The 26,613-nt window shown below is 40.6% G+C and overlaps 1 protein-coding gene across 1 annotated transcript in view; it reads left to right on the forward strand.

Annotated features, from left to right (window-relative positions):
• Positions 1-26,613, forward strand: part of TASOR2 (transcription activation suppressor family member 2) — a 76,131-nt gene that overhangs the window by 28,621 nt on the left and 20,897 nt on the right. Inside the window, exons 6-11 of the mRNA XM_053719159.1 lie at positions 1,360-1,771; positions 3,977-4,231; positions 11,798-12,181; positions 18,917-19,045; positions 19,797-20,117; positions 21,327-23,552. Coding sequence (XP_053575134.1) covers positions 1,360-1,771; positions 3,977-4,231; positions 11,798-12,181; positions 18,917-19,045; positions 19,797-20,117; positions 21,327-23,552 — 3,727 coding nt within the window. The remainder of the gene's footprint in view (positions 1-1,359; positions 1,772-3,976; positions 4,232-11,797; positions 12,182-18,916; positions 19,046-19,796; positions 20,118-21,326; positions 23,553-26,613) is intronic.

Here is a 26,613-nt window from a genome sequence, read left to right on the forward strand (position 1 = left end):
AAATTACTTTCTCCAACGGTGTGTCCGGTCCACGGCCCCGCCCTGGTTTTTTTAATCAGGTCTGATAATTTATTTTCTTTAACTACAGTCACCACGGTAACATATGGTTTCTCCTATGCAAATATTCCTCCTTAACGTCGGTCGAATGACTGGGGTAGGCGGAGCCTAGGAGGGATCATGTGACCAGCTTTGCTGGGCTCTTTGCCATTTCCTGTTGGGGAAGAGAATATCCCACAAGTAAGGATGACGCCGTGGACCGGACACACCGTTGGAGAAAGTAATTTATCAGGTAAACATAAATTCTGTTTTTAAGCAACTTTCTAATTTTACTCCTATTAGCAAATGTTCTTCATTCTCTTGGTATCTGTATTTGAAAAGCAAGAATGTAAGTTTAGATGCCGGCTCATTTTTGGTGAACAACCTGGGTTGTTCTTGCTGATTGGTGGATAAATACATCCACCAATAAACAAGTGCTGTCCAGGGTTCTGGACTTTCTTTTTCAAATAAAGATAGCAAGAGAATGAAGAAAAATTGATAATAGGAGTAAATTAGAAAGTTGCTTAAAATTGCATGCTCTATATGGATCACAAAAGAAAAAATGTGGGTTCAGTGTCCCTTTAATGATTCAGATAGAGCATACAATTTTTGGTAATCGGCTATTCAGAATCAGCTATTCAGTTTCCGATTGTTTCAATGCAAATACAGCAGTTTCCAATAATGTAATACATTGTTGCATACATCAGCGTGTATGCTAATTATTTTACATGTCTAGTGTTTCGGGTCTATGCTTTTGCCTTGGTGTTTGCTTTTCTAGCGCCAGACTCATTTATGATTATCCAGCTTTAAAGGGATATGAAACCCAACATTTTTCTTTAATGATTAAGATATCAGGAATGTGATTTTAAACAACTTTCTAATTTACTTTGATTTACTTTGCCTTGGTATCTTTTGTTGAAAAGCAGGGACATAATTTTAAGAGCCAGCCCATTTGTGGAGCACTATATGGCAGCAAGAATGTTATCCATGTGCAAGAGCACTAGACTGCAGCACTATTTCCTGCTATATAGTGCTCCAGATGCCTACCTAGGTATCGCTTCAACACAGAATATCAAGGGAACACAGCAAATTTGATAACAGAATTGTATGGGAGTTGCTCCAGGGCAGTTAACCTGTGTTTCATTCTAGTAATACGTAGTTTTAGTCCTCATTTTATAGACCTTTTCAATAGCTAATAGGTGTACTATTTTCATATAGTGGAAAAAAGGGGCAAAGCATTTTAGTTTTCTTAGCGACTGTAAATGCGCTGTACATTTTCTAATATTGCTCACGGTATTGTTTTTTTGTGATGTCAATTCACAGACCTTGGAACCCAAATTTAAGAGAGAAAGTAGAAGATGTGAAAATAATCCTGCACATGTGGTTAGCGCTTTTTTACAGCAAGTCAAACAAGCACATGAACCGCAGGACAAGGAAAGTGGTGGAGCACAGCAATCCGGCAAAATATGTATCCATCAACACAGCCCTTGACCCGTTTGAATTATACAAATTTGTGCAGTCTGAAAGCCTAAATATAGGCTTGACACCGTTACCACCCGCTGCATCAAGTTCTCAAAATAGTGGTGCAAGCGTAGCCGGCGGTAATGCAATGAACTCGCTGTTCCCAGGAAAATTACCCTTAGCACCTTTACCGCGCGTTATAAAGCCTGAAAAGATCCAGGTGAAGAGTCCGTTACAAAGTTTGCCGTCAGTGACCAAAGTTGTCCCATTTAAGGTAAGGAACTGTATTATGGTCTTGCCTTTTGATTTTGGATGAATAGAAATTGTACTGCCGAAGACTGTGTGAAATAGCATATTGTTTGTACTTCATAAGAATATGCCAAGTTACAGGGACCTTCTTTTACCATATAATAACAGAAAGCCATTTGCGCTTGTAATATAATGTAGTTGGGGCTGTGTTACTGCTTATTTAAATTTGATTTTCTTGTTGACATCTCACAAATAACATATAACATTACAGTAGTTGTGGGGCCTGTGGTAAAATTAGTCGTTAATAAGGAGATCATTTAGATACGTCTTATAAAATTTCAATCCAAAAATGTAATTCTCTAGTTACAACATGTATTTGTCCATTAATGTCCCTAACTGTACGTATAACCGTAGCAAAGGGTTGAAATAAATAGCTAAAGTCTTGCTTAGGAACTGCGTCATGTTGCAGCATTCGAGTAGGAAACTACCAATGAGCCAATCAGAAGCAGCATACGCATGTAGCTGACAATCACCTATCGTGTTTTGCTCAGGTGCTGCAGAATATGGCGACATGTATGAGGAAGCTATATATTTGTAACCCCTTTTGCAGGGGTAAACACGTTGTTAGAAAGGGACACTGATTAAAAAAAATAACGTGCTCTAACAAATTAGAGTGTTTAAAGAGACATATTACTGAAAAAAATATCATGCACAGGAAAGTGTCGCTGTATAAAAGTGTAACTATACAAAGTGCCTGATTGGGCACATCTGGGTCCTGGGACTCTGTTGCTCATTGGGACTACTTTCAAATAAAGAGATGGTTGATTCCGCACATCTATACAAAAAAGTACTGTAATACATTTGAAGCATTCTCTTTTTGAACAGATACATTTTTTGAGTATGACATCCCTTTAAGTTCTACATTAGGATGTCCCTTTATATGACTGTTATATGAAAGTAATACATAATACAATAATCTTCCATTATTTAATTTCCAAATAATTAGTTGTGGTACCATTGGAGTTATGTTCCTAAAAACAGAACTGGAAAAAGTAGGGTTATTCCCTAAAACTAACCTGTGCTTCCACAATCCAAGTAAAGCAAGATCTTGCTTAAAGGGACAGAATACACCAATTTTCATTTAACTGCATGTAATAGACACTGCTATAAAGAATAATATGCACAGATACTGGTATAAAAATCCAGTATTAAACATTTTAAATACTTGCTTAGAAGCTCCCAATTTAGTACTATAGAGGTTAGGCTGAGACACTCACTGAACGGGGCTGTGAGCAGACCCTCCCCCCGCATATGAAAAGATCCATTATACAAACAGAAGCCATTTGAAGTCAGTATACATCTAAAACTTTTGGGCTTGGTTAGGAGTTTGAAAATCAGCACAATGTTATTTAAAACTAAGCAAAACTATACATTTTTACAAAAACACAGCCAGATGGGCTTTATTAATGGATCTACAAAACATTTATGCAAAGAAAAATCTAGTGTACAATGTCCCTTTAACTTTTATGCTGGTGACTATCAAACATGTCCTCCGGAGACTTTCTGGAAAAACAAGTAGGAAGGCCTTTTTTTAATTTGTAGGATTTAAAGGGACAGTGTACACCAATTTTCATATAACTGCATGTAAAAGACACTACTATAAAGAAGAATATGCACAGATACTGATCCAAAATCTAGTATATAACCTTAAAAACTTACTTAGAAGCTTCCAGTTTAGCACTGTTGATGAGGTTAGGCTGGGACACCCAGTGAAAGAGGCTGGGAAAGCAGAAAGAGCAGACCCCTCCTCCCCTGCATATGAAAAGATAGATTACACAAACAATAACAGCACAAATCTGTAGACCTGGGTCTACATCTAATACTTTGGGGCTTGGTTAGGAGTCTGAAAATCAGCACAATGTTATTAAAAATAAGCAAACTATACATTGTTGCAAAAACACTCCCAGAAGGGCTGTATAAGTGGATCATTTACAAGACATTTATGCAAAGAAAAATAGTGTACAATGTCCCTTTGACAATAAAGTCAAAACTTAAAGATTCAGTCAATTTACTTTTTAAAATCAAATTTTGTTTTGCATCCTTTGAAGTGCATACTTGGATATGCTCATGACCAGTAATAAGCTAGATGACATTAATCTTCTAATAGAGGCGTTTTGTATGCATTGTATATATTGTCTATAATAAGAAATCTGTACATGTGTCATTTTAGGGTAATAAAGTAATATTTCAGCGTGATCTGAAAAGCAGGAATCTGGGCAGTATACAACCTACACTCACACCTGTCACCTGGGTAACTACTAGATCTTCATCACTTGGTAAATCCACAGCACCAGTACCTTCTGAGGAGAAACTTTCCCAAGCTCACGACGGCTGCATTCCCATTATGTGCTATATGGGTGATAGCAGAAACGCGGACACTGACCAGAACGCTACAGCAGGGAAATCTGTAGATTTAATTGTGCAGGTAGATAATCTGTACACTACAAATAACTTGTCTAGGATCATAATCTATTTTTACAGGAATTATCTCTGATGACTCTAATGGCTTGGCATGATATACTCATCCAAACACAATAAAAATTTGTATTCTGTGACCTATTTACTAGTATAATAATAAAAAAATATTTTTTTATAAATATATATTTCTCCAACATAGGTGTGTCCGGTCCACGGCGTCATCCTTACTTGTGGGATATTCTCTTCCCCAACAGGAAATGGCAAAGAGCCCAGCAAAGCTGGTCACATGATCCCTCCTAGGCTCCGCCTACCCCAGTCATTCTCTTTGCCGTTGTACAGGCAACATCTCCACGGAGATGGCTTAGAGTTTTTTAGTGTTTAACTGTAGTTTTTATTATTCAATCAAGAGTTTGTTATTTTGAAATAGTGCTGGTATGTACTATTTACTCAGAAACAGAAAAGAGATGAAGATTTCTGTTTGTATGAGGAAAATGATTTTAGCAACCGTCACTAAAATCCATGGCTGTTCCACACAGGACTGTTGAGAGCAATTAACTTCAGTTGGGGGAACAGTGAGCAGTCTCTTGCTGCTTGAGGTATGACACATTCTAACAAGACGATGTAATGCTGGAAGCTGTCATTTTCCCTCTGGGATCCGGTAAGCCATGTTTATTACGATTGTAAATAAGGGCTTCAAAAGGGCTTATTAAGACTGTAGACTTTTTTTGGGCTAAATCGATTGATTATTAACACATATTTAGCCTTGAGGAATCATTTTATCTGGGTATTTTGATATAATAATATCGGCAGGCACTGTTTTAGACACCTTATTCTTTAGGGGCTTTCCCAAAGCATAGGCAGAGCCTCATTTTCGCGCCGGTGTTGCGCACTTGTTTTTGAGAGGCATGGCATGCAGTCGCATGTGAGAGGAGCTCTGATACTTAGAAAAGACTTTCTGAAGGCGTCATTTGGTATCGTATTCCCCTTGGGGCTTGGTTGGGTCTCAGCGAAGCAGATACCAGGGACTGTAAAGGGGTTAAAGTTCAAAACGGCTCCGGTTCCGTTATTTTAAGGGTTAAAGCTTCCAAATTTGGTGTGCAATACTTTTAAGGCTTTAAGACACTGTGGTGAAAATTTGGTGAATTTTGAACAATTCCTTCATGTTTTTTCGCATTTGCAGTAATAAAGTGTGTTCAGTTTAAAATTTAAAGTGACAGTAACGGTTTTATTTTAAAACGTTTTTTGTACTTGTTATCAAGTTTATGCCTGTTTAACATGTCTGAACTACCAGATAGACTGTGTTCTGAATGTGGGGAAGCCAGAATTCCTATTCATTTAAATAAATGTGATTTATGTGACAATGACAATGATGCCCAAGATGATTCCTCAAGTGAGGGGAGTAAGCATGGTACTGCATCATTCCCTCCTTCGTCTACACGAGTCTTGCCCACTCAGGAGGCCCCTAGTACATCTAGCGCGCCAATACTCCTTACTATGCAACAATTAACGGCTGTAATGGATAATTCTGTCAAAAACATTTTAGCCAAAATGAACACTTATCAGCGTAAGCGCGACTGCTCTGTTTTAGATACTGAAGAGCATGACGACGCTGATATTAATATTTCTGAAGGGCCCCTAACTCAGTCTGATGGGGCCAGGGAGGTTTTGTCTGAGGGAGAAATTACTGATTCAGGGAACATTTCTCAACAAGCTGAACCTGATGTGATTGCATTTAAATTTAAGTTGGAACATCTCCGCATTCTGCTTAAGGAGGTATTATCCACTCTGGATGATTGTGACAAGTTGGTCATCCCAGAGAAACTATGTAAAATGGACAAGTTCCTAGAGGTGCCGGGGCTCCCAGAAGCTTTTCCTATACCCAAGCGGGTGGCGGACATTGTTAATAAAGAATGGGAAAGGCCCGGTATTCCTTTCGTCCCTCCCCCCATATTTAAAAAATTGTTTCCTATGGTCGACCCCAGAAAGGACTTATGGCAGACAGTCCCCAAGGTCGAGGGAGCGGTTTCCACTTTAAACAAACGCACCACTATACCCATAGAGGATAGTTGTGCTTTCAAAGATCCTATGGATAAAAAATTAGAAGGTTTGCTTAAAAAGATGTTTGTTCAGCAGGGTTACCTTCTACAACCAATTTCATGCATTGTCCCTGTCGCTACAGCCGCATGTTTCTGGTTCGATGAGCTGATAAAGGCGGTCGACAGTGATTCTCCTCCTTATGAGGAGATTATGGACAGAATCAATGCTCTCAAATTGGCTAATTCTTTCACCCTAGACGCCACCTTGCAATTGGCTAGGTTAGCGGCTAAGAATTCTGGGTTTGCTATTGTGGCGCGCAGAGCGCTTTGGTTGAAATCTTGGTCGGCTGATGCGTCTTCCAAGAACAAGCTACTTAACATTCCTTTCAAGGGGAAAACGCTGTTTGGCCCTGACTTGAAAGAGATTATCTCGGATATCACTGGGGGTAAGGGCCACGCCCTTCCTCAGGATCGGCCTTTCAAGGCAAAAAATAAACCTAATTTTCGTCCCTTTCGTAGAAACGGACCAGCCCAAAGTGCTACGTCCTCTAAGCAAGAGGGTAATACTTCTCAAGCCAAGCCAGCTTGGAGACCAATGCAAGGCTGGAACAAGGGAAAGCAGGCCAAGAAACCTGCCACTGCTACCAAGACAGCATGAAATGTTAGCCCCCGATCCGGGACCGGATCTGGTGGGGGGCAGACTCTCTCTCTTCGCTCAGGCTTGGGCAAGAGATGTTCTGGATCCTTGGGCGCTAGAAATAGTCTCCCAAGGTTATCTTCTGGAATTCAAGGGACTTCCCCCAAGGGGGAGGTTCCACAGGTCTCAGTTGTCTTCAGACCACATAAAAAGACAGGCATTCTTACATTGTGTAGAAGACCTGTTAAAAATGGGAGTGATTCATCCCGTTCCATTAAGAGAACAAGGGATGGGGTTCTACTCCAATCTGTTTATAGTTCCCAAAAAAGAGGGAACGTTCAGACCAATCTTAGATCTCAAGATCTTAAACAAGTTTCTCAAGGTTCCATCGTTCAAGATGGAAACCATTCGAACTATTCTTCCTTCCATCCAGGAAGGTCAATTCATGACCACGGTGGATTTAAAGGATGCGTATCTACATATTCCTATCCACAAGGAACATCATCGGTTCCTGAGGTTCGCATTCCTGGACAAACATTACCAGTTCGTGGCGCTTCCTTTCGGATTAGCCACTGCTCCAAGGATTTTCACAAAGGTACTAGGGTCCCTTCTAGCTGTGCTAAGACCAAGGGGCATTGCTGTAGTACCTTACTTGGACGACATTCTGATTCAAGCGTCGTCCCTTCCTCAAGCAAAGGCTCACACGGACATTGTCCTGGCCTTTCTCAGATCTCACGGATGGAAAGTGAACCTGGAAAAGAGTTCTCTATCTCCGTCAACAAGGGTTCCCTTCTTGGGAACAATAATAGACTCCTTAGAAATGAGGATTTTTCTGACAGAGGCCAGAAAAACAAAACTTCTAGACTCTTGTCGGATACTCCATTCCGTTCCTCTTCCTTCCATAGCTCAGTGCATGGAAGTGATCGGGTTGATGGTAGCGGCAATGGACATAGTTCCTTTTGCACGCATTCATCTAAGACCATTACAACTGTGCATGCTCAGTCAGTGGAATGGGGACTATACAGACTTGTCTCCGAGGATACAAGTAAATCAGAGGACCAGAGACTCACTCCGTTGGTGGCTGTCCCTGGACAACCTGTCACGAGGGATGACATTCCGCAGACCAGAGTGGGTCATTGTCACGACCGACGCCAGTCTGATGGGCTGGGGCGCGGTCTGGGGATCCCTGAAAGCTCAGGGTCTTTGGTCTCGGGAAGAATCTCTTCTACCGATAAATATTCTGGAACTGAGAGCGATATTCAATGCTCTCAAGGCTTGGCCTCAGCTAGCGAGGGCCAAGTTCATACGGTTTCAATCAGACAACATGACAACTGTTGCGTACATCAACCATCAGGGGGGAACAAGGAGTTCCCTGGCGATGGAAGAAGTGACCAAAATCATTCTATGGGCGGAGTCTCACTCCTGCCACCTGTCTGCTATCCACATCCCAGGAGTGGAAAATTGGGAAGCGGATTTTCTGAGTCGTCAGACATTGCATCCGGGGGAGTGGGAACTCCATCCGGAAATCTTTGCCCAAGTCACTCAGCTGTGGGGCATTCCAGACATGGATCTGATGGCCTCTCGTCAGAACTTCAAAGTTCCTTGCTACGGGTCCAGATCCAGGGATCCCAAGGCGGCTCTAGTGGATGCACTAGTAGCACCTTGGACCTTCAAACTAGCTTATGTGTTCCCGCCGTTTCCTCTCATCCCCAGGCTGGTAGCCAGGATCAATCAGGAGAGGGCGTCGGTGATCTTGATAGCTCCTGCGTGGCCACGCAGGACTTGGTACGCAGATCTGGTGAATATGTCATCGGCTCCTCCTTGGAAGCTACCTTTGAGACGAGACCTTCTTGTTCAGGGTCCGTTCGAACATCCGAATCTGGTTTCACTCCAGCTGACTGCTTGGAGATTGAACGCTTGATCTTATCGAAGCGCGGATTCTCAGATTCTGTTATCGATACTCTTGTTCAGGCCAGAAAGCCTGTAACTAGAAAGATTTACCACAAAATTTGGAAAAAATATATCTGTTGGTGTGAATCTAAAGGATTCCCTTGGGACAAGGTTAGGATTCCTAGGATTCTATCCTTCCTTCAAGAAGGATTGGAAAAAGGATTATCTGCAAGTTCCCTGAAGGGACAGATTTCTGCCTTGTCTGTGTTACTTCACAAAAAGCTGGCCGCTGTGCCAGATGTTCAAGCCTTTGTTCAGGCTCTGGTTAGAATTAAGCCTATTTACAAACCTTTGACTCCTCCTTGGAGTCTCAATTTAGTTCTTTCAGTTCTTCAGGGGGTTCCGTTTGAACCCTTGCATTCCGTTGATATTAAGTTATTATCTTGGAAAGTTTTGTTTTTAGTTGCAATTTCTTCTGCTAGAAGAGTTTCAGAATTATCTGCTCTGCAGTGTTCTCCTCCTTATCTGGTGTTCCATGCAGATAAGGTGGTTTTACGTACTAAACCTGGTTTTCTTCCAAAAGTTGTTTCTAACAAAAACATTAACCAGGAGATTATCGTACCTTCTCTGTGTCCGAAACCAGTTTCAAAGAAGGAACGTTTGTTGCACAATTTGGATGTTGTTCGCGCTCTAAAATTCTATTTAGATGCTACAAAGGATTTTAGACAAACATCTTCCTTGTTTGTTGTTTATTCAGGTAAAAGGAGAGGTCAAAAAGCAACTTCTACCTCTCTCTTTTTGGATTAAAAGCATCATCAGATTGGCTTACGAGACTGCCGGACGGCAGCCTCCCGAAAGAATCACAGCTCATTCCACTAGGGCTGTGGCTTCCACATGGGCCTTCAAGAACGAGGCTTCTGTTGATCAGATATGTAGGGCAGCGACTTGGTCTTCACTGCACACTTTTACCAAATTTTACAAGTTTGATACTTTTGCTTCTTCTGAGGCTATTTTTGGGAGAAAGGTTTTGCAAGCCGTGGTGCCTTCCATTTAGGTGACCTGATTTGCTCCCTCCCTTCATCCGTGTCCTAAAGCTTTGGTATTGGTTCCCACAAGTAAGGATGACGCCGTGGACCGGACACACCTATGTTGGAGAAAACAGAATTTATGTTTACCTGATAAATTACTTTCTCCAACGGTGTGTCCGGTCCACGGCCCGCCCTGGTTTTTTTAATCAGGTCTGATAATTTATTTTCTTTAACTACAGTCACCACGGTACCATATGGTTTCTCCTATGCAAATATTCCTCCTTAACGTCGGTCGAATGACTGGGGTAGGCGGAGCCTAGGAGGGATCATGTGACCAGCTTTGCTGGGCTCTTTGCCATTTCCTGTTGGGGAAGAGAATATCCCACAAGTAAGGATGACGCCGTGGACCGGACACACCGTTGGAGAAAGTAATTTATCAGGTAAACATAAATTCTGTTATTATGGGTAAAGTCCGATATTGTGTAATCCTAGGATTACCCTGTTAAACGGACATTACCCATGCAGCTGTGGGTAAAGCTTGATGTATGATCATAAATCTCCTCAGAATGCATGCACTTGATCGAGTCACTGCATCAAACTTATATATGATTCACTAATTCCACAATCTTCAGTATCTTTTTGGCCTCCGCAAAAGGGGGTTCAAGGGGGGGGGGGGGTAATGCCCCCCTATTTAACCTCATTCCCCAAGGTTCACTTGGGGTGGATGCCAGAGGATTGGCGGGGCACCTTTCTTGAACCCCCCAGGCGGAAGCAAAATAAATATTGTAGATGGGGGAAGTACTGTACATCGGGCTTTACCCACAGCGACCGTAACATACATAATATATATTATATTTCCAATGGCATGGAGAGTCCACAAATCCATTCTAATTACTATTGGGAAGTAAAGATTTTCGGCAATCTACTACCCCGTTCGTTGTTTACTCTGGTAAGGGTCAGAAGGCCACTTCTTCTGCTCTTTCTCTCTGGTTGAGAAGTGTTATCCGGTTGGCTTATGGGACAGCTGGACTACAGCCTCCTGAAAGAATTACGTTTTATTACATTAGGGCTGTCTCTTCTTCCTGGGCCTTTAAATATGAAGCTTCTGTGGAACAAATCTGCAAGGCGGCCACTTGGTCCTCGTTGCATACCTTTTCCAAATTCTACAAATTCGATACTTTTGCCTTGGCTGAGGCTTCTTTTGGTAGTATTGAATTTGTAGAATTTGGAAAAGGTATGCAACGAGGACCAAGTGGCCGCCTTGCAGATTTGTTCCACAGAAGCTTCATATTTAAAGGCCCAAGAAGAAGAGACAGCCCTAATGTAATAAAACGTAATTCTCTCAGGAGGCTGTAGTCCAGCTGTCCCATAAGCCAACCGGATAACACTTCTCAACCAGAGAGAAAGAGCAGAAGAAGTGGCCTTCTGACCCTTACCAGAGTAAACAACGAACGGGGCAGAAGATTGCCGAAAATCTTTAGTTCCCACTAGTAATTAGAATGGATTTGTGGACTCTCCATGCCAGGAAAAAAAGTAATTTATCAGGTAAGCATAAATTTTGTTATATAGAGAGGAGAGAGAGAGAGAGAGAGAGAAACAACGAAAGAGAGATAGATAGACAGACAGACTAAACTTTGGTCTTGTTTTTAATGCAAATCAGCAACATGCTTTGCTATTCTAGGAGCCCAGACATGCACTTGTACTGGGATGTGAAACAAATATATCTTACTATTGTAATATACTTTACTAATACATTGTTTGCTCCCTTTTTTCCTTCTTTTATTAGAAAACTGAATATGTGAAGAGCTATAATCAGCACTGATCATTTATTCTGTAGATATTCGTACTAATCACAACTAACCCTCCATTTATAGTTTCTTGATATTTTTTTTTAATTCTGATTGATTATAAAAAAATAATTAAAATGTGAAAAATGTAATTGTTTATAACTACATTTATCATGTCATTCTTTAATATTTCAGGCTAGTGTTCATGATACTACCACAGAGATCTCCGATTCAAGCGAAGCTCTTCAAACAATAGGTCAAGAAGTAGAAATTGTTGATGAAGCTGATGTAACTACAGCAGCAAGTGAGACGGAAGACCATTATGAATTATTTGATTCTTCTCATTCTCCTGGAAGTGATATTCAGCTGGATGCTGACTTTATGCCATCAGGTTATGATAAGTCGATCAGTTTATCTCCAGCTTCCAATGAACCTGAGAGTCCCAACCGAGACGATAATTTATTCTCTTCACACCATGTGGAGGCCAATACAGAGTCCCTGAGTGGCGCCATTACCATTGAGACTTTCAGCAAACAATACTACGCACCTGAAAATGTTTCTCCAGCAGTGGAAGTGAAAGTAAGAATAATGTTTGCCAGTAGACGATGTGCACATAAATCTTTTCAAACCAATTCTTCATAGGCTGAAATTCCTTAAATATTTGTGTCCCTATCCGTAAAAGCTTTATAAGACCAGGCAAATAAGAGACTATGTTTGGCGTTAAGTAAAAATGATAAAAATCAATTATTAAAAAAAAAAAGCCAAATAAATTACATTATTTCATATTTGGATCTTTTGAAAATGTTGAAGTATTACTTTTTTTTATAATATAGCATTATCCTAACAAACCCATGATTAATGTATACAATTATACTTTGAGGAAACCCTTGTTTTAAAGTGGTAGCGAAAATTCAAGTTTCATAATTCTGAAAGTGTATAATTTACTTCTGTAATCTAATTAGCTTTGTTCCTTTTGTATCCTTAGTTGAATAGCTAGGTAGGTTCAGAAGCAGCAATGCACTACCTGTTATTGGCTCCTGCTATCCCATTGTGTTCAGCTAGCTCCCAGTAGTGCATTGTTCTTTTTAACAAAGGATGCTAAGAGAATGAAGCAAATTTGTTAGTAGAAGTATTTCTGAAAATCTGTACAGGCCCAGAATATGTTTGTGGGTTTTTTTTTTGTTGTTTTTTTTTTTAATAGTAAATGAAACCCAAATTTCTCCAACATTGGTGTGTCCGGTCCACGGCGTCATCCATTACTTGTGGGAATATTCTCTTCCCCAACAGGAAATGGCAAAGAGCACAGCAAAAGCTGCCCATATAGCCCCTCCTCAGGCTCCGCCCCCCCAGTCATTCTCTTTGCCGCTCTGAACAAGTAGCATCTCCACGGAGATGGTGAAGAGTATGTGGTGTTTAATTGTAGTTTTTTATTCTGCTATCAAGAGTTTGTTATTTTAAAATAGTGCCGGTTTGTACTATTTACTCTAAAACAGAAAGGGATGAAGAGTTCTGTTTAGTATGATTTTAGCAGCAGTAACTAAAATCAATTGCTGTTCCCACGCAGGACTGTTGAGCCCAGAGATCTTCAGTTGGGGGGAACAGTTAGCAGACTTTTCTGCTCAAGGTATGACTAGTCCATTTTCTAACAAGACTGTGTAATGCTAGAAGACTGTCATTTTCCCTCTTGGGGATCGGTAAGCCATTTTCTTAGACTCTTAACAGAATGAAGGATTATTATGGGCTATACACTGGTTGACACTCTTATGGGCTAAATCGATTGCTTTATTTTTTATGAAATCTAGAGGTGATTTATAAAACTTTTATTGTGGGGGAACGTTTTTAGGCGCCAGGCAGTTGTTTAGACACCTTTCCAGTCAGGAAGGGCCTTTCACTATAGTAGGCAGAGCCTCATTTTCGCGCGATAATTGCGCAGTTTCTTTTGGATGCAGTGCATGCAGCTGCATGTGAGAGGGTCTGGTGATCATTGAAAACGTTCCTGGAAGGCTTAATTTGGTATCGTATAACTCCTAAGGACAGGTGAAGTCGCAGCAAACGCTGTGGCTGGGACTGTAGTGGGGTTAAAAATTGTTATTTGATTAAACGGCTCCGGTTTCCTCATTTAAGGGGTTAAAAGCTTGAAAATTGGGGTGCAATACTTTTAAGGCATTAAGACACTGTGGTGAAAATTTGGTAAAGATTGGATATTTCCTTCATACTTTTTAACACATTCAGAAATAAAGTGTGCTCTGTTTAACATTTAACATTTTGCATTATTAGCCTGTTTAAGCCTGTCTAACATGTCTGTACCTTCAGATAGAACATGTTCTGTATGTATGGAGGCCAAGGTGGTCCCCCCTTCAAATGTATGTGATAATTGTGCCATAGCGTCCAGACAAAGTAAGGACAGTACTGTCACATTTAATAAGGTTGCCCAAGATGATTCCTCAAATGAAGGTAGTGGGGATAGTTCATCATCCTCTCCTTCTGTGTCAACACCAGTTATGCACGCGCAGGCGACCCCTAGTACATCTAGCGCGCCAATGCTTGTTACTATGCAACAATTAACGGCAGTAATGGATAATTCCATAGCTAATATTTTATCCAAAATGCCAGCATTTCAGAGAAAGCGTGATTGCTCAGTTTTAAATACAGTGGAGCAAGAAGGCGCTGACGATAGCTTATCTGTCATACCCTCACACCAGTCAGAAGTGGCAGTGAGGGAGGGTTTGTCGGAGGGAGAACTTTCAGATTCAGGAAGAATCTCTCAACAGGCAGAACCTGACGTTGTGACATTTAAGTTAGAGCATCTCCGCGCATTACTTAAGGAGGTGCTATCTACTCTGGATGATTGTGACTCTTTGGTCATTCCAGAAAAATTGTGCAAGATGGACAAATTCTTAGAGGTCCCGGTGCACCCTGATGCCTTCCCGATCCCTAAAAGGGTGGCGGACATAGTGAATAAGGAGTGGGAGAGACCAGGCATACCCTTTGTCCCACCTCCTATATTTAAGAAATTGTTCCCCATGGTCGACCCAAGGAAGGACACATGGCAGACAGTCCCTAAGGTTGAAGGGGCAGTTTCTACCCTAGCTAAGCGCACGACTATCCCCATTGAGGACAATTGTGCTTTCAAAGATCCTATGGATAAAAAATTGGAGGGTTTGCTTAAAAAGATTTTTGTGCAGCAAGGTTACCTCCTCCAACCAATTTCGTGCATTATTCCTGTCACTACGGCGGCGTGTTTCTGGTTCATGGACAGAATTCACGCACTTAAGTTAGCTAATTCTTTTATTTTAGATGCCGCTTTGCAATTAGCGAGATTAGTGGCGAAAAATTCAGGGTTTGCAATTGTGGCGCGCAGAGCGCTCTGGCTAAAGTCTTGGTCGGCGGATGTATCTTCCAAGACAAAATTGCTTAATATCCCTTTCAAAGGTAAGACCCTTTTTGGGCCGGAATTGAAAGAAATTATTTCAGACATCACTGGGGGAAAGGGCCATGCCCTCCCACAGGATAGGCCTTTCAAGGCTAAGAATAAGTCCAATTTTCGTTCCTTTCGCAATTTCAGGAACGGACCGGCTTCTAACTCTGCAGCCTCTAGACAAGAGGGTAACGCATCCCAGCCCAAACCAGCATGGAAACCAATGCAAGGCTGGAACAAGGGTAAACAGGCCAAGAAGCCTGCTGCTGCTACCAAGACAGCATGAAGGGGTAACCCCCGATCCGGGACCGGATCTAGTAGGGGGCAGACTCTCTCTCTTTGCTCAGGCTTGGGCAAGAGATGTTCCGGATCCCTGGACACTAGAAATAGTCTCTCAGGGTTATCTTCTAGAATTCAAGGAACTACCCCCAAGGGGAAGGTTCCACATGTCTCACTTCTCTTCAAACCAAATAAAGAGACAGGCATTCTTACATTGTGTAGAAGACCTGTTAAAGATGGGAGTGATGCACTCAGTTCCAGCTGTGGAACAAGGTCAGGGGTTTTACTCAAACCTGTTTGTAGTTCCCAAAAAAAGAGGGAACTTTCAGACCAATTCTGGATTTAAAAATTCTAAACAAATTTCTCAGAGTTCCATTGTTCAAAATGGAAACCATTCGAACAATTTTACCTACAATCCAGGAGGGTCAATATATGACTACCGTGGATTTAAAGGATGCGTACCTACATATTCCTATCCACAAAGATCATCATCAGTTCCTAAGGTTCGCCTTTCTGGACAAACATTATCAGTTTGTGGCTCTTCCATTCGGTTTAGCCACTGCTCCCAGAATTTTCACAAAGGTGCTAGGGTCCCTTCTGGCGGTTCTAAGTCCGAGGGGCATTGCAGTGGCACCTTATCTAGACGACATTCTAATTCAAGCGTCGTCTCTTTCCAAGGCAAAGGCTCATACAGACATTGTTCTAGCCTTTCTCAGATCTCACGGGTGGAAGGTGAACGTAGAAAAGAGTTCCCTGTCTCCGTCAACAAGAGTTCCCTTTGTGGGAACAATAATAGATTCTTTAGAAATGAAGATCTTCCTGACAGAAGTCAGAAAGTCAAAGCTTCTAAACGCTTGTCAAGTTCTTCACTCTATTCTGCAGCCTTCCATAGCTCAGTGCATGGAAGTAGTAGGGTTGATGGTTGCAGCAATGGACATAGTTCCTTTTGCTCAAATTCATCTAAGACCATTACAACTGTGCATGCTCAATCAGTGGAATGGGGACTATGCAGACTTGTCTCCAAAGATTCAAATAGACCAGATGACCAGAGACTCACTCCGTTGGTGGTTGACCCAGGATCACCTGTCTCAGGGAATGAGTTTCCGCAGACCAGAGTGGGTCATTGTCACGACCGATGCCAGTCTATTAGGCTGGGGCACGGTCTGGGATTCCCTGAAAGCTCAGGGTCCATGGTCTCGGGAAGAGTCTCTTCTCCCGATAAACATCCTGGAACTGAGAGCGATATTCAATGCTCTCCGGGCTTGGCCTCAATTAGCGAAGGCCGGATTCATAAGATTCCAGTCAGACAACATGACGACTGTAGCTTACATCAACCATCAGGGAGGAACAAAGAGTTCCTTGGCGATGAGAGAGGTATCCAAGATCATCAAATGGGCGGAGGATCACTCCTGCCATTTATCTGCAATCCACATCCCAGGGGTAGACAACTGGGAGGCGGATTATCTGAGTCGTCAGACTTTCCATCCGGGGGAGTGGGAACTCCACCCGGAGGTATTTGCCCAGTTGACTCAATTATGGGGCATTCCAGACATGGATCTGATGGCGTCTCGTCAGAACTTCAAGGTTCCTTGCTACGGGTCCAGATCCAGGGATCCCAAGACGACTCTAGTGGATGCATTAGTGGCACCTTGGTCGTTCAACCTAGCTTATGTGTTTCCACCGTTCCCTCTCCTTCCCAGGCTCATAGCCAGGATCAAACAGGAGAAGGCCTCAGTGATTCTGATAGCTCCTGCATGGCCACGCAGGACTTGGTATGCAGACCTGGTGAATATGTCATCAGCTCCACCATGGAAGCTACCTTTGAGACAGGATCTTCTAGTACAAGGTCCATTCGAACATCCAAATCTAGTCTCTCTGCAGCTGACTGCTTGGAAATTGAACGCTTGATTTTATCCAAGCGTGGGTTTTCAAATTCAGTGATAGATACTCTGGTCCAAGCCAGAAAACCTGTGACTAGAAAGATTTACCATAAAATATGGAAAAAATATATCTGTTGATGTGAATCCAAGGGATTCTCCTGGAGTAAGATTAAAGTTCCTAAGATCCTCTCCTTTCTCCAAGAAGGTTTGGATAAGGGATTGTCAGCGAGTTCTCTAAAAGGACAGATTTCTGCTTTATCTGTCTTGTTACACAAACGACTGGCAGCTGTGCCAGATGTACAAGCTTTTGTACAGGCTTTGGTCAGAATCAAGCCTGTTTACAGACCCATGACTCCTGCTTGGAGTCTAAATTTAGTTCTTTCAGTTCTTCAAGGGGTTCCGTTTGAACCTTTGCATTCCATAGATATCAAGTTACTATCTTGGAAAGTTCTGTTTTTGGTTGCTATTTCTTCTGCTAGAAGAGTTTCTGAATTATCTGCTTTGCAGTGTAATCCACCCTATCTGGTGTTCCATTCAGATAAGGTTGTTTTGCGTACTAAGCCTGGTTTTCTTCCGAAAGTTGTTTCCAACAGGAATATTAACCAGGAAATAGTTGTTCCTTCTCTGTGTCCGAATCCAGTTTCAAAGAAGGAACGTTTGTTGCACAATTTAGATGTAGTTCGTGCTTTAAAGTTCTATTTAGAAGCAACTAAGGATTTTAGACAAACCTCATCTTTGTTTGTCGTTTACTCTGGTAAGAGGAGAGGACAAAAAGCTACTGCTACCTCTCTTTCTTTCTGGCTGAAAAGCATTATCCGATTGGCTTATGAGACTGCCGGACGGCAGCCTCCTGAACGAATCACAGCTCACTCCACTAGAGCTGTGGCTTCCACATGGGCCTTCAAGAACGAGGCTTCTGTTGATCAGATATGTAAGGCAGCGACTTGGTCTTCTCTGCACACTTTTGCCAAATTCTACAAATTTGATACTTTTGCTTCTTCGGAGGCTGTTTTTGGGAGAAAGGTTTTGCAAGCCGTGGTGCCTTCCGTTTAGGTAACCTGATTTGCTCCCTCCCTTCATCCGTGTCCTAAAGCTTTGGTATTGGTTCCCACAAGTAATGGATGACGCCGTGGACCGGACACACCAATGTTGGAGAAAACAGAATTTATGCTTACCTGATAAATTACTTTCTCCAACGGTGTGTCCGGTCCACGGCCCGCCCTGGTTTTTTAATCAGGTTTGAAAAATGTCTTTCTCTATACACTACAGTCACCACGGCACCCTATAGTTTCTCCTTTTTTTCTCCTAACCGTCGGTCGAATGACTGGGGGGCGGAGCCTGAGGAGGGGCTATAAATAAAGATATAAATTTCCTGTTGGGGAAGAGAATATTCCCAGAAGTAATGGATGACGACGTGGACCGGACACACCGTTGGAGAAAGTAATTTATCAGGTAAGCATAAATTCTGTTTTTTCTTTCTTTCAGGAATGTAATCTTAGACAGCCCATTTTTGGTTCAGAACCCTGGGTAGCACTTGCTGATTGGTGGTTATAGTTGTCCACCATTCCTGCTTTTTAAAATAAAGATAGCAAGAGAATGTATCTGGGTTTGTTATATAGATGACATATTTGTACAACTGATTAACTTATTTCCCTCTGTTTGTTTTTCCAGATTAAACTGCATTGTTGTCTTGAGAAATTAAAATGGTTAATCATTTTTTTTTTTTTTTTTTTACAGATTATAGAGTCTGAAAGAAGAGAGGCCTATGCCCTCTGCCTTAAAGAGATTTCCTCTATGCAGTCCTTGGACACAACTACATCAGAGTCTATGAACAGGGAGGAACAGGAAAGTAGGGAAAAGCCAGAAGTAAGTAGGTTTAAAGGAACAGTCAAGTCAAAATTAAACTTTAATGATTCAGATAGGGCATGCAATTTTAAACCATTTTCCAATTTATTCCATCAAATTTGCTTTGTTCTCTTGGTATTCTTTGTTAAAAGCTAAACCTAGGTAGGCTCATATGCTAATTACTAAGCCCTTGATGACCGCCTCCTATCTCAGTGTATTTTGAAAGTTTTTTACAGCTAGACAGCGCTGTCAAAAGAACTTAAATAAAAGGGGGCAGTTTGCAAAGGCCTAGATACAAGGTAATCACAGAGGTAAAAAGTGTATTAATATAACTGTTGGTTATGCAAAACTGGGGAAGGGTTAATAAAGGGATTATCTATCTTTTTAAACAATAAAAAATATGGAGTAGAACAAAAATTAGGCCAGCTCTTAAGCTTTACATGCCTGTTTTTTTAAATAAAGATAGCAAGAGAACAAAGAAAATTTTTTAATAGGAGTAAATTAGAAAGTTGCTTAAAATTGCTGCTCTATCTGAATCATGACAGAAAAAATGTGGGTTTAGTGTCCCTTTAAGCACAAGTTTACCATGAACTTGCTGTTAAAAAAAAAAAAAAAAGTCTAATTATATGGTAATTTATTGTTAAATAAACAGCTGATGCTTGGTCAAAACTATTATTCGTAAGTGGAAATAAAATATATCCGTACAACAAGAAAATCTTGGAACTCTACTGTGAATAAAATGCTCTTAGTAATGATATATTGGTGATTACAGGTGGAAACAGCTACATGTGAAATCCCACCTAATGATTCTACTCCAGCTACGATCCTGACCGCTGAAACTGAGAAAACACCAGGCGATGCCACTTCTGATGAGTTTGAGACTACTGAGCAAGAACCTAATTCATCTATAGAGAGTTCACAGGGGGGATCTCTAAGTAATGAAGACTCACAGCTTTCTATATGCAATGAAACACAACGTGATACCCCAGCAGTTGATAATGCAGATATATCAGCCGGGACCGAGATTGTTTGCAAAACTAAACCTGTATGTCGGGAAGAGGAAACCCCAGTCACTAATGCATCAGACTCACAGGTAACCAACACACGCTGCAATAGCTGTATCTATCTAAAGATTTTCCAAAACCCTATTTTTTGTATTAAAGCATTTAAAGTCTACAGAAAGCTTTACCTCCAGGGGATTGAAATGACTCCTACATGCTTTGTTTGCAACACACGAGGTGCTCAGCACCTGCCAGTGCCACCAGCCTTTCACAGCAAGATGTTGTTTAAAACATTTAGGGCTAGATTTATCATAGCTGAGGCATACAGGGGCACGTATACGCGCCCCTGTACGCCTCAGCTCACCTGTGGCGGGGCGAAATTACCCATAGGTAATTAACATTGTACACAAGCGCAATTTTTACGCTCGCGTGCAATCCCGCCCCCTACCCGCGCACAACCAATCACGCGCGGGCAGGAGCTGTCAATCTCCTCGGTCGGACTCGACTGAGGAGATTGAATTTCGCCAGTTTAGAGGTGGCGAAAAGTTTAGGGAAGCAGCGGTCTGGTGACCGCTGCTTGTTAAATCGCGGCGAGCAAGTTCTTGTGAGAACTTGCTGCCGTAAGGGCTTAATAAATCTAGCCCATAAACTGATTGGTTACAGTCAGCTGCCATAATGACTGGTCTGTAGGCTACACAGAGGGCATACAATAAAAAAATTAAAATAAATCTTGCAATTTATCATCAAATGTACTATTTTCTTTTGGCATCATTTGCTAAAACTTAACTTGTGTGGGAGCAAAACAGCATTAAGCTCCTCAGTAATGTGCATTTTTTTCTTATGTTAAAATTACATGGAACTATATTTTTATATATATATATATATATATATATATATATATATATATATATATATATATATATATATATATATATATATATATATATATATATATGTATATATTATACAGTCACTTCCGTGTCGTTTTAACAGTGCAATTATAAAGTAAAAATAAAATAAATTACCATGTTGCTGCTCCAACATGGCCACTGGCTGTTCTAGATCTCCCACCCCCCTAATTGGGGTTCCCTAAGGTGGTTATCTAGTTGTCCTTATGGTAGTGCCAGCCCTGGGCTTAATGCTGTGTTGTAAAAAACACATTGGCAGGCTTGCTCAAATGCAAGAAATAATAACATAAGAAGTAGGGATAGTTAAGAACATAGTATATGTGTCATTAAAAGTTAGTGGAGCTCTCAAACTCATAATTACTCTGCGTATAAACTGTGTTCTGTTTCTTTCAGCTGGACGGAGTAGAAAATGGGGAAGAAACGTCTAGAGAAGAACAGGATAATACAGACTTAGCAATACCTGAGGAACCTATTTCTCAAGTTGATCAGCTGCCCGTTGTTGCTTCAGAGTCTTTGGAAGATGAGAAAGACAAAACTGCTGGGACCAATGAAGAATCTAATCTGAGCAGTGAAATGGAAATAATTCAGAAGCCTTCTGCATTGTGTTCAGGGACAGAATCCCTAACTGATGTGATTGAATCTTCTAACAACGAAAATAAATCAGAGATCCTGGATTTGGTAAGCAAAACAAAAGAGAATGACACCGATTTTTCAACACATAATGGAACCCCTGATTCAAAAAACCAAGCCGAAGCAATTTCTCTGTCTACAAATGAAATTGATAACCAACTATCGGTAAAACCACATATGTCTCATGATGACGTTGAGACTGATTCACAAGTAAATAATACAAATATTCCGTCATTGCATAATGAAGAACAAGAGGGTTTAAACGACACATTCAGTGAAGGTAATCAACCTTCTTCTGAAACAGCCTCTCTGAATGCAGAAGTTAACAAACCTCCAGTAGCTGAAGAGGAGACTCTTGTCTTAGAAGAGGAAAAGTTAAATGAAGAAACGACACATGAATGCCAAATTGTCTCTTCAAATCTTCCTGCCGTTTGTTCAGATCCTGTATGTTCAGGAAATGGACAGCAAACTTTAGAGAAAGGTGCTGAGGTTCATGTAAATGAAATAAATACTACAGAAATGCAAAACAAACCATTACTTTCTAAAAACGACGGTGGAGACGAGGTAATGGCTGGTAAAGATAATTCTACTTTAAAAACTACCAATAATGTTATTGAAAACATCAACGATAAACTTATAGATGTCACATCTGGGGACAAGGTGGCACAAGCTGAAGAAGATGATGTTGTGATTTTAGATTCAAACACATCTATGTCTTCTGCTGATGAGTTTCAAGATACATGTGGGTTACCACTTCTAAGAAGATGCTTACCATATAAAGAAGCTCATTCAGCGAACATAGAAAATGCCACTGCCCAGGAACCTTCAGATAATTTTATGATTGCAAACATTGCTAGTATAAGTGAAGAACAGTATGAACGTTGGGCAGATGAGGATATTTCGCAAGTAAACAAGACTACACAAAAGCCCTTTCCTGAACAGGAGTATTGTCAAATGTTTTCCCGATCAGCATCTGAAAACACTACATATTCCCAAGAGTCAACCTGCACAACAAAAGAGAAAAGTAGCAGACATTCACAAAAACGATCAAGCTCGCGTTCTAGATTACGTGACACAGAAGAATACTATACACCACATTACAGAGAAAATATTAAAGAATCTGGCAGGACTTTACAAAACTTGCCTAGAGATAGCAAATCTGACCATGTCAATTTATTTGCTAATAAAAGGACTACCAGTAAGGATCTCACACAGGACACTGTTGACCTTGAACACCTGCGGTTTATTGACCGGTTAAAAGAACTTTTGAGAAAAACCTCAACATATAACTATTTTTATGAACCTCCATATAGGACAATGTTTGATTCTAGAAGAATAGAAGGGAATGCCAGTTCTACGCCTAAAAATATAAGCCCTCTTCTCATAACTGTAAAGTGTTCTCGTAAACGAGAACCCACAGGACATGACAGGTGGTATTCAAGTTCTGGTTACACCAAAAGGTATTATGAGGATGATCTAAGGGACAGTTCATACCATGAGGAAGATTTAAGGGACCGATCATACTATGAAGATGATTTAAGGGACCGATCATATTATGAGGATGAACTAAGAGACCGATCCTTATACTTCTCTAGGACTTTCAAAAAATCCAGTTCCAAAAGCCACAGACCCTTTTCTCAGTTTCACTTTAATCGATTAAACTATGAGAAAAAGGCAGAGGATCCAGAGAGTGATATATCAGACTATGTACAAGACTCTGTTCAGTCCAGTCACTTACGCCTTAGTAAGTTAAGTTTGGGAAATACTATAGATCGTACCTCAGCCAAAGAGCATGGGGAGGAAAATGCAGCACATGCACGAAGGACACTTGCTTCTTTTCCTAAACAATCGCACCTTGTTAACATCATATCAGATCACTGCAGCAGTCTGCAGTCCAGATTAAGCAGTGTTGTAAAGGAATCTGGCAAAAAGAACTTTAGATTTTACATCAGTGAAACCTGTGATGATCAGTTTTTCCCATTAGCAAAGGTAACTACAATATAACAATAATTGTTTTAATGTGTTCTAAAACGTGTTAATCCCTTGTTGAAAAAGAATATGCACATATCCTACACTAGTGGGTGCTAGCTGCTGATTGGTGCCTGCACACATTTGTCTCTTGTGATTGGCTAACTAGATGTGTTCAGCTAGCTGACAGTAGTGCACTGCTGTTCCTTCAGCAATGGATAACAGGAGAATGAAGCAGAATCTGTTGGCACTCAGCTTTCTAATTTACTTCTATTTATCAATTTAGTTTTTTGTTCTCTTGGTATCTTTAGTTGAAAAGTAGGGGCCTAAGCTTAGGAGCCGGCCCATTTCTGGAGCAGTATATGGCAGCAGTTTTGCAAGAATGTTTGTCGGTTTGCAAGAGCACTAGATGGCAGCACTATTTCCTGCCATGTAGTCTTCCAGATACCTACCTAGGTATCTCTTCAGCACAGACTATGACGGAAAAGAAGCAAATTTGAAATAAATTGGAACCTTTTTTAAAATGGTAATCTTTGTCTGAATTACAAAAGAACATTTTTGGGTTTCATATCCCTTTTAAGTTTAAAAATGGAGGATTTTCCATGTGAAATCTGAAACAGCACATGGCAGACACCACAAGCCTAACCTTGGCACATATCTGTCCCTAATCTGCAATTTATCTTTTTTTTTTTTTTTTTTTTTTATTGCACAACAATAGAGATTTTAACACAATAACAGTCGCAAGCCCAGTCCTCTGGAAAATCAAGTCCAGATTTGTTCTTCCAGATAATGAAAATGGTGGGTAGAGTTTTGCCATTAAAAAAATGATTGCAGCAAACAAGGTGTTAATCTAGGAACATTCAGACTCATTCATCTATATGAAGACACCTCTGAAAGTGCTTTATTCCGGATGTGAGCAACAACAAACTAAATGTTTATCCTCTCTTTATTACATTATTTTTAATTCTGCCAATTATGTCCCAAAACAAACAGCAATCACATGCATTATAACACATACTAGCAGTGTAACATTGTCTGGCACAGAATGAGCTGGCGAGGCAGTGACCAGTGTGTGCATCAAGTTTAGCGCATTACACACCTCTAGTACAGAACATGTTCGTTCGTTCGTTCGTTCCAGTGGTAATGAGTCAGCTGGGAGATAACGATTTTAGTGTTACATGATAGAGAGGTGGGAGTAATGATATAATTTACTGAGGATGTTCAGGATAGATCCTCATATAACAGACAGTATGGTCATTAATGTGATAGTTTACCTATTTATAGTTTATACTCACATTTTTACATAGCTGTAAATCACATTATTTACACTCATATTACTTTTGATGAGTATTTTGCCTTTTACTACTTGAGTAGGTTTAAAAAAAGCCCCTCAAAGTTCTGAAGTTGTGGATACAAATCTCTCCGACTTGAATAAGTTCGTATGGTAAAATAGTAAAAAGTGTATTGGGAAAATACCTTAAATATTTATTTTTTATTTTATAGTAGATGACATAAAAAGACATAAAGACTATGTGTAACCAAGCAAGGACCTGTTGAGAAAGAGGTTGGATACTGAACTGACTGAGATGCACAGAAAAGGACAAATAAATCATAAATATATATTGTAAAGTTTTTGGTTTTAACTATACACAATTTAACCTTTTTATATTACAATTTCAAAGTGTTTAGTTTTCCTTTAAATCCTTTTTAATATGTCAATAGTTTTGCCAGTCCAGAGCATTTCTGGAATACACCCACCACCACCACCATACAATTCTTCTTTTTTTTTTTTTTTTTTTTTTCCCTTTACTGGGGTCAGAAACTAGTTATAAATGAATTTCAATGCAAATGTAAGCAAAATATATAGCATGTAGCAGGGTCAGGCAAAGTACTGCATATTTAAAATGAAAATTCACTCCTTATTCTATCCTGCATATGAAAGAGCTGTAATTAAAAATAATAATAATAATATAACTTTAAACTAATATTAATTTTAAAAGATTTGTTCCTTTGCACAACCAGCTGATCAGCACAATATCCAGACCTCTGTGTGTAGACGTAATAAAATTTAGTTTTATTCATGTCAGAAATACAGTAATACATTGTAACATACTTTGTTTTAGTTAAAACATATACAGAAATCTATATTTTCTTAAAGGGCTTAAAAAGGTCAAAATTGAAATGCGTGTCTGTGAAATGCTTCTAGTAAAAGTTATTACTGTTTCTTCATAAGACACGGTGAGTCCACGGATCATCAATAACTGTTGAGAATATCACTCCTGTCCAGCACAAGGAGGCAAAGAGCACCACAGCAAAGCTGTTAAGTATCACTTCCCTTCCCACAACCCCCAGTCATTCTCTTTGCCTTTAGTGCAAGGAGGAGGTGAAGTTTAGGTGTCTTTTTAAGAATTTTTCTATCAAGATTATTTTAGTTTGGAAGCCTGAGCAGGTTTGTTCCGATCTTCCCTAACAATCTGGGTTTAGCTGTACTCCACGTTAGTCTCTTCAGTAGGGCTGTGGTAGCTTTCAAGCAGGTAGGAACTTGTGAGGTGGGCCTCACTGCGTTTTCCTGACAGATTGCTGCCCTCACACAGAATGCCAGAGTAGGCTTACTCTGTTCCTTCTTTTATCCACAGGTCTCTGTGAGGAGCGACTTCCTCCTGCCGGACAGTCAGGGGTGCAGGTAAGTGCCATTTTATTTCTAATAGAATCAACTTTGACACTACAGAATATAGCTGCACCATATTGGGCATAATTTACTGAGGGTCAGGATTTTTCAGGCCGGATGCAGGGTACTGTGTGGCAGTAGGAACGGGAACTTTATTATTTAATAATGATTGGTGGCTCAGAAGCGTCCTGCTTATATGTGCATTCGCTATAGTTTGGGGGACTTTTGGTAGAGAACGGGGATTATATGTGTTGTGGCTAGCCGGTTTTTCGGCTGTACATGGCGTGACGTCACTAAGGAGGCGTGTCGCCTCCTTTCAGCATGCTGTTTGGCGCCGTTTTGTTCACAGAATCAGTCGCATGACTTAATTAGCTCTTCCCCTCTCTGTCACTTCCGTTCTTCAGCAGATCAGAC

This window comes from Bombina bombina, chromosome 6 (assembly GCF_027579735.1).
Source record: "Bombina bombina isolate aBomBom1 chromosome 6, aBomBom1.pri, whole genome shotgun sequence".
NCBI classification, from domain to species: domain Eukaryota; kingdom Metazoa; phylum Chordata; class Amphibia; order Anura; family Bombinatoridae; genus Bombina; species Bombina bombina.